General features: G+C 40.5%; 1 protein-coding gene across 2 annotated transcripts; it reads left to right on the top strand.

Moving 5' to 3' along the window:
* Positions 1-5,774: 5,774 nt before the first annotated feature.
* Positions 5,775-6,416, top strand: LOC103583067 (keratin-associated protein 1-3-like). Of its 2 annotated transcripts, none has more exons than XM_008564485.1 (2): positions 5,775-5,980; positions 6,107-6,416. In XM_008564485.1, exons 1-2 carry the CDS (start codon positions 5,775-5,777, stop codon positions 6,414-6,416), a joined length of 516 nt encoding a protein of 171 aa, XP_008562707.1. The 2 variants fall into 2 exon arrangements, with proteins under 2 accessions (XP_008562707.1, XP_008562706.1); XM_008564484.1 differs by having other exon boundaries at positions 5,775-5,995.
* Positions 6,417-9,403: the final 2,987 nt, after the last annotated feature.

The raw sequence follows: 9,403 nt of genomic DNA, 5'->3' as shown, positions 1-9,403 counted from the left end.
GTGACCACTTAGGAAGAAAATGTTCAGTTTAGATTAATTCTGTCTAAAGGTGATTAAAGGATAAGTGTACAAACTGAGCCAGAGTAATGCGCTTGGCTCAAGTCTAGTCTGTCATGTGACTCACATAGAGAGACATTGCTGTCTAGGCTTCCAGGATGAGCCTTCACCTAGTCCAGAGGGCAAAGAAGAAACATAATGGCACTTAATTGAATAATGACCACAGCAGGCTATTGAAATGCTATTTATAACTTTCTAAACAACTCAGGCATTAGCCAATCAGAGACTGACTTTGCAATTGGCATCAAGGAAAAATGCTAAATATTAGGTAAATATGCAGCTATAGGAAATATATAAAGGGCCAGATGTAGGAGGTGCAGCCAAAACTCAGAAACTTCTCTTAAAAATACAAACCTCTACTTAACTCCTGACACCATGGCCTGCTGCTCCACTAGCTTCTGTGGATTTCCCAGCTGCTCCACTNCATAAACAATGAAGAATCCCAACGAACTTCTGAACTCCAATACCCATTACCCAGCTTGCAACCTGTCACACAGCTACGTAATCCTTTCCCAGGATATAAGTTCATTTACAAAGAAAGAACAAAAACATTCATAGCCCTGGATATCAACAGAAGCCCTACAATGTGAAAAGGGATGTCTAATATTTTACTATAAATATCATCTACAATACTCAACAGCTCATTGGGATTTGGATTTAATAAAAAGATTTTTATCTCTTCAGTGATGAAATCATTGTTAGAACTTTCTTTTCTTTGAAATTTGTTCATAAAATTGACATACTGGGATTTTTCAAAATCTCAATATGATGTGACACTATGGTTTCTCTCTCTCTCTCTCTCTCTCCCTAATGGTCTTTAAAGTGGTTTTTCTTTGTCTAAAATATATGATTTTAAAAGCACAACAATACTTAGGAACAATTTCCTAAAATCCTCACCCATGCAAGGTGGTGGGCTAGGTGCTCCAAAGGATCAATTTTACAGAAAGGAAAAAGGAATTTCATGTCATTCAGCTTCTTGTGGTGTTGCCAAATTCTTTCATTCCTTCATTCATATGAGTTTGTGTACAGTTTCTTTAATTATCAAAGGTATAAAAGACCATAACACAAAACGAGAAAGACAATAAATACAGATTGTAAAATAACAGTTATAGTCCCAGTTTTGTAACTAACAATTTATGGATTCCTGAGTAAGTCCCTTTACTTGCCTGGGCACCCATTTCTAATCTGGATAGTGAGAGAATTGAGTTTTATTGCTTACAACGTCCCTTCCAGGCATAGGAGAGTAGATCCCTAAACAAGTGGCACACTGACAATTAATCCTTTCTGATGCCTAAAGGGGAAAATGTATTCAATAAAGTTGTATGCATTATTGCCATCTTGAAGGTTTATAAAGCACATGATAACATTAAAGAGACTGAGATGCCCTGCAATAAAGAAACTCCTATAACCACCACTCCCAAACTGATTTAGCCAGGAAATTTTCTTTTCTTGTATTAGCTGTTAGTATTCTGTAACACTAATGCTCCTCAAAATATACTCTGGAAAACGATGAAAGGAAATATCAACTGATGTTTTTATAATACCTATACAATCCTCTCTTGCATTTTGAAGCTTAAAATAAACATTCATTACAGGGGTGGATTTAAATAAACATGATATTGATCATACACGACCACCATTCTTCTTCTAATCTCCAGAGAGAGAATTCTGGAATAAAACAAGAACAAAATAAAAGATGCATAATGGGGCTTCCATTCCAAGAGATAAAATCTTTGGTCATAAAATCAAAGTGGTTAGCTAGGGACTGAGAGAAGAGAGGTATGGGAAGTGATTACTTAAAGGTTATGGGATATTCTTCTGGGATAATGAAAAGGTTTTGAAACTAGAGAGAAGTCATGGTTGTACAATATTATGAATGCACTAAACCACTCAGTTATGCACTTTAAAATGGTTAATTGTATGCTATGTGAATTTCAACTCAATTTTAAAAAGAGCGAAGAGAGGTATGGGAAGTGATTACTTAAAGGTTATGGGATATTCTTCTGGGATAATGAAAAAGTTTTGAAACTAGAGAGAAGTCATGGTTGTACAATATTATGAATGCACTAAATCACTCAGTTATGCACTTTAAAATGGTTAATTGTATGCTATGTGAATTTCAACTCAATTTTAAAAAGAGCAGGGCCTTTGCTAGCACAACTTCACTAAAAATTTTAAAAAGCACCATCTTTGGGTAGACACAGACCCAGGGGTACACAGTTTGTTGCACCTACAGCATCCTGGTGTGAAGAACAATATGCTCCTTCCTCTGAACGGATAGAGCTTCACATCACGGCATGACCTATATGTCTATACTCAAGGGCCATCCCACGGGGCCAACAGTTTATTCCCCTCACGTGAAGCTCTCTTGTCTCCCAACAGGATGAGGAAGTTTAGGCTGGAAGCACATTTTACTTAGAAAGGCTTCAGCTCAGAAACTCTAAAAAGAGCCACGTTGACATTCAGGAGACAAGAGAGAGATCTTGTTATTTGGTTTAGGGTAAAAATTGGAGGTGAGAGGAGGTCCTCGATGTTTATGTGTTGTTCAGTCCAGGTCACTAGGATGGAAGCCCAGAAGAGAAGCACAGAAGCCCTGGGCAGGAATGGTGTGTTCATTTGACTGTTGTATCAACCATGGCTTATATCTCAAGAATCTAAGTAAGGCAGTTGCAACCAGATTAGAGAACTAGGAAAATGGAAGTGAAAGAACTGGGAGATCCCCAAAAACTTGTAACTGGAAAATCAAAACCCTGACATCTTAAAGGAAAATAATTCAAAACATTAGTGTCCGTGTTCAACAGAAGTCAAATATTCAAGAGTAACAGACAGACATTCTTTCTTCTTATGGTACTGGAATTGTCTGGGCCCCAAAACTTAAATGAAGTAATGAAAACCAAAGAGAATTAGCACAGTAATAAGAAAGTATGATATATAAATACACAGTGGGATAATACTCAGCCTTAAAAAAAGGAAGGAAATCCTGTCATTTACAACATGAATGAACCTGGAGGGTAATATGTTAAGTGAAATAAGCCAGGCACAGAAGGATAAATACCGCATAATTTCACTTATATAAGGAGTCTAAAAAAGTTGAACTCCTAGAAGTAGAGAGTAGAGTGGTGGTTACCAGGGGCTGGGGAAGGGGAGTTAGGAGATATGGGTCAAAGGATAAAAATTTCAATCAGGAGGAATATGTTCAAGGGATCTCTTACAGAACACAATGACTGTAGTTAGTAATGTATAGCATCCTTGAAAATTGCTAAGAGAGTAGATTTTAAGAGTTCTCACCTCAAAAAAAAAAGTATGTGAAATAAGGTATATATTAATAAGCTCAATTTAGCATTCTACAATGGATACATATTCAAAACCACATGTGGTACACAATAAATATGTACATTTTATTTGTCAATTAAAAATAAATAAATGAAATTTAAATATAAAGATACTGTGTTTCTTCCTCAAAGAAGACCACAGAAAGAGGTGCCCAGCATTTAAACATCATAGTAAATCTCCACAGAGAAACATCACAGATGATTTCGGCTTGTTACTCATATTCCATGGAAACCAATCAAGAAGACATGGGTTTATATGGTAGGAGAAAAGATTCTGGTTAAATTTTATTTTCTTGATTTACTTAGGAGAGGTAAGGGAATGTTCAGATTAGTCTTTATTCTGTGGCAGAGGATTAGTATTCTCAAATTTCAAGTATCAGATCCTATTCTTAATAATTCTCTAAGGGTAACTAAAGAGCCGAAACATGAAAATTGAATTAAATTCTGCACTGAGGGAAATGTTAAAAACAGTGCCACGGTAGAAAAGCACATAAATGGAGACCCAATATGTAATAGTACTCTCTCCAGTGCCCTTGTTAGTAATTTACTTCAACTCTTCAAATAGCTAAATGTTTTGCAAAGGGAGATAAATCTTTTAGTACCAAAGATTCAGCCAAATTTAGATATAAATTAAATAGATCCTGAGATTGTAATCATAACAAATCCACATATTTCAAGCATCCCAAGTAAAAAATTAGCTAATCCAAGAACCTGTGATGTACCTTTGCTTTAGAAGAAGCACAAGCTTCACAGAGAATCACAGCTTTTAATTCAAATTTGATATGGGATTTGAAAAATATATCTTAGTTCTGACTTGGGAAAAGTTATGACCTAAACTTATGAACTAACACTTGATGTTCTGGTTCAAACCTTGTGTCATTTTAAATCCCATTTCTCTATAATCAAGCCCACACTCCTTGCAGGTCAGGTCACCTTCCATTGCACTTCAACAAAACCCTCCCCTTGACCTTCATCAGTTGCCTCATTCAAGTTATATAAACTTTCCATCTGACTGGACTGGTTTTTAAAACCTACAATAAACTGCATACTGCAGATCTAACACACTATAGTATATCACGTACTCCAGGGTTACGTTGAATGTGACTATTATTCAGTTAACATTTAAATCTATACAACATACCAAGATAAAAGATTAGACTAAGCTACAAGTCAGGTAAGTTCACTTTTTTTTTTTTTTTTGGCCTTTTTGTGACCGGCCGCACCGCGCTCAGCCAGTGAGCACACCGGTCATCCCTATATAGGATCCGAACCCGCGGCGGGAGTGCTGCTGCGCTCCCAGCACTGCACTCTCCCGAGTGCGCCACGGGCTCAGCCCGTAAGTTAACATTTTTAGCACTTGAGATTTTCTTGAAGTATGCTTACTATGCTGTTAAAAAAATAAATAAGTAAAATCTCTAGGAAAGTCTCCAATAGACAGTGTTATTACTTACCCTGAGCTCTGCCTTCCTTCCCTTTACTCTCAAAAGAGTCTGTAATGAAGTGAGCAAATTTTCATATCGTGCTTTCACCCTTTGATTTTCCTTAGAACAATCGCTTACATCAAAAAAAAAAAAAAGAGGGAATTGACTATAGTGGATAAAAGAGTTTAGTTTGGAGTTAGGTGCTGTGGGTTCAAATCTCAGATTCACCACTTGTTAATGTGAACTTGGGCAAGTTACTTAAAATCATGTTTTCCTCACATGAATCATGGGGTAGCAATGGAACATACACCATAGGATTGCACTGAAAATTAGTGAATTGATACAGGCAAAGTATCAAAACCATTGAGGCTCATAACAAGTGCTACAAAACTGTTATCCATAACAATTCATCCACATTTTCCAGGCCTGAAGAAAGCATCCCTTCTGGCCAACTGCATCTAGCCTTGCTCCACAGTCAAAGCGAAGATGAAAAAGTTGAGAAGGAGCAGCAGTCAAAATTAGAGGCCACGTTGCTGGAAATTAAACCGTCATGTGAGACCCAACAGCCCAATTGTAAGGATCAACACTGAGTAATATTGACACTCCTAATAGGTGAGGCATCAGTCTATTATTCTTTGGGCAATGAGAAAATTTTAACAAATGTGGGGATTAGGGGTTATGCTCCCAACGAATACTAATGACTATGTGACCATGGTAAAAAAAAACCTTAATTGAAGACCAAATATAATCAACTTTTAAAGGCTTTCAGAAGGTTGAACAAATAACTCCAGGGCAGGCCAATTATCATTCAGGGGCAAATTCTTTAAACACAAACAAGGAAGAGACTTTGGGAATTATGTAAATAGTAGTTGGCCAGGGCTTATAAAAGGCCCAGCGTGGAAGTCACCACCAAAACCCAAAATCTTCTCCAAGCAACCCATACCTCAGACCAACTCCTGACACCATGGCCTGCTGTACCACTAGCTTCTGTGGATTTCCCAGCTGCTCCTGTTGTGGGAACTGTGGCTCCAGCTGCTGCCAGCCAAGCTGCTGCCAACCAAGCTGCTGCCAGCCGAGCTGCTGCCAGACCAGCTGCTGCCAGCCAAGCTGCTGCCAGACCAGCTGCTGCCAGCCGAGCTGCTGCCAGCCGAGCTGCTGCCAGCCAAGCTGCTGTGGAACCAGCTGTGGCACTGGTGGTGGCATTGGCTGTGGCCAGGAGGGTGGCTGTGGAGCTGTGAGCTGCCGTGTCAGGTGGTGCCGCCCAGACTGCCGCGTGGAGGACACCTGCCTGCCCCCCTGCCAGCCAAGCTGCTGTGGAACCAGCTGTGGCACTGGTGGTGGCATTGGCTGTGGCCAGGAAGGTGGCTGTGGAGCTGTGAGCTGCCGTGTCAGGTGGTGCCGTCCAGACTGCCGCGTGGAGGACACCTGCCTGCCCCCTTGCTGCGTGGTGAGCTGCACACCCCCAACCTGCTGCCAGCTGCACCATGCCCAGGCCTCCTGCTGCCGCCCATCCTACTGTGGACAGTCCTGCTGCCGCCCACTCTGCTGCTGCTACTGCTGCCCACCCACGGGCTGTGAGTCTACCTGCTGCCAGCCTACCTGTTAAAAGCAGGTTGATGATTTTTAATTGCCCAGGACACAGTATCTCTAACCTGTTCATCTCTTGACCACCCTGGACCACTATCACATTCTTGGACTTCTTTCATTTTCTCTTCATGAGGGCTACCAAGTTCACGAGCCTCACAGGTCTACCTGATTCCATTCTACAAGGAATACCTTCCTGCTCCACTGTGGACACCAAAGTGCTGCAAACCCATTTGATGACCATCAGATTGCTTTGGATATACTATTTTTGCTATTCTTGCAGGATTGAAAATTACTGACATATTGTGGAATTCATCTGTGAGAACTGTCCACAAGTCTAAAATTTCCCAGCTTTATGATCCATTTTTATCTTCTGTTTCCTGAATTTTTTTCCAACATCAAAGGCACGAGAGTATAGCCAACTGACATTCCTCAGATGCCACCAGACAATATGGAAGGTCTTCACACAACATTCAACTTCTGACGGAGGCTGGACCTTTCCACATTGCAACAGATGATCCAAGCCTTGTTTTTTGGATTATAATGATCTTGTCTTCTGGCTCTTTCAGTTATACCCGAGATATAATGTCTTCTGTCATTTCTAAATAAATATTATATCCTGGGCAATTAAACCATGCTCTTTGTTTCCACTTACATATAAAGTGGTTTAAATACTAATAATTCAAGAATGTCTACTTGAAATAAGTTCACTTATTTCTTTTTTTTAAAGAGTAATGCCATATATGGTGCATTCATTCACTCATTCATTTCATAAAAATGTATTGACTACCAGTTCTACAGAAGGGGTTATGGAGATCAGAAAGATGCAGAGTTAATTCTTATTCCTAAGGACCTTATTATCCAGAAGGAAAAACAATAGATGTATGAAAATAGCCACATAAAATGCCATAAGATAAATTGTATTCTCTCAGCAGTTGGTAGAAGAATTCCTCTTGGGGGATAGATGCTTTGTGGCCAATATGCCTTGAGAGGTTTACCTGCAATAGTATCACCAGGGGACGTGCATGTTGGCAGCTCCATAAACCTAAGAGAAGGATGTGAAACAATTACACCTGAGAAAATACTATGTTTACTCCAGAAAAGGAGTGAGGAGAAAAGAGAAGAGAGGGGCAACCTAGTCAGGAGATCATGAATTTTGCTATATGATCTCTCCCCATTGAGCTAACAAATTCACACAATCCTTAGGATGGGTCAACTTTTCTGGGAAACCCAGTGAAGGGGCTGAGTTTCATGTCTGGGTTGATTCACAGGAAGATGAAAGACAGCCCAGGAGCCAGACAGTGCCAGGGGACCACAAGAAAGTAATGCCTCAGGAACTTGCAGAAATCATGGATAGTCACTGCTGTGGAAAGTAGTGTCTTGGTTATATGAACTGCAAAGAAGACAGAAGAGCCAGAAACAGGATTTCAAAAAGGAAGAGATCACTCAGAATCAGCAGAGGCTGGGGGTGAGGAGGGCGCACAAACAGCATGAGGGAAGCTTCAGTAGAGAGATGATATTTGAAGTGAATATGAACTGCAAAGAAGACAGAAGAGCCAGAAACAGGATTTCAAAAAGGAAGAGATCACTCGGAATCAGCAGAGGCTGGGGGTGAGGAGGGCGCACAAACAGCATGAGGGAAGCTTCAGTAGAGAGATGATATTTGAAGTGGTCCTTGAAGGTCATTCCAAATGGAAAGAAAACAATGAACCAAAAAGAGCCCAACACCTACTAGAATGGCTAAATTCAAGCAATGACAACGCCAAATTCTGGTGAAGATGTGGAGCAACAGGAACTCTCATTCATTGCTGGTGGGAATGCAAAATGGTGCAGCCACTTTGGAAGACAGTTTGGCACGTTTTTACAAAGCTAAGCACAGGCTTACTGTACAATCCAGCAATTTTGCTCCTGAGTATTTACCTGAATGAGCTGAAAACATGTCCACACAAAACCTACACATAAATGTTTATAACAGCTTTATTAGTAATTGCCAAAAATTGGAAGCAACCTAGATGTCCTTCACTAGGTGACTGGGTAAACAAATGATGGCGCATCTATACAATGGAATGCTATTTGGTGATAAAAACAAATGATCTATTAAACTATAAAAAGACACAGCGGGGGAGGGGGGGCGGATCTTAAATTCATACTGCTGAGTTAAAGAAGCCAGTCTGAAAAGGCTACTCTGTGATTCCAACTATATAACATTCTGTAAAAGGCAGAACTATGGAGACAGTAAAAAGTTGCCAGAGTGCCCTGCCTGGCTATGCTCTGTAAATCCCTGTAGTCCAACACTAGAATACAAGATTATAAATTAAAAATAAATAAATAAATAAAGTTACAGAAATAGAGAGACATAGGACTGTCCAATGAAACCCAAATTGCGGTCAGCTGTGGGCTTCTAAGAAAGCTTTCCTTTCTTAATTAAAGGGACATGCATTTCTGGTACTCCCACTTCCTCCTCACCCCAACCCTTCTTACTTCAAACACAGATATGATGCCTGGAGCTACAAAATCCCAAGAGAATAGAATAGACACTGATCCTGACAGAGATGTGCATCTGAACCAATGTTAGCAGCTGTCTACCTATAAGAATAAGCCCTAATTAACCAAGCCAATACTTGTTGTCTTTTTCAAAACTTGAAAACTAGAATATTTTGGGCTGGCCCGGTGGGGCACTGCTACAGTGCGCCGCTTGGGAGCACGGCGGCGCTCCCACCGAGGGTTCGGATCCCACATACAGACCGGTTCCCGCTCACTGGCTGAGTGAGGTGCGGGCGCAACACTGAGGGTTGCGATCCCGCCCATTGCCGGTCCCGGTCTGGTACGGGCGCGACACTGAGGGTTGTGATCCGTTGCCGGTCACGAAAAAAGACAAAAAGGAAAAAAAAAAATTAGAATATTTCTGCCTACTACACTCCACAATAGACTGCACTAAGCTCTCAAATTTGCCACTTCCTACATACGACATCTAAGAAGACTGGGGTTGCATAAACAGTTCAGTGATGG

The sequence above is a fragment of the Galeopterus variegatus genome, unplaced genomic scaffold (assembly GCF_000696425.1).
Source record: "Galeopterus variegatus unplaced genomic scaffold, G_variegatus-3.0.2 Scaffold19444, whole genome shotgun sequence".
NCBI lineage: Eukaryota > Metazoa > Chordata > Mammalia > Dermoptera > Cynocephalidae > Galeopterus > Galeopterus variegatus.
This window is presented reverse-complemented; position numbering and strand designations above follow the sequence as displayed.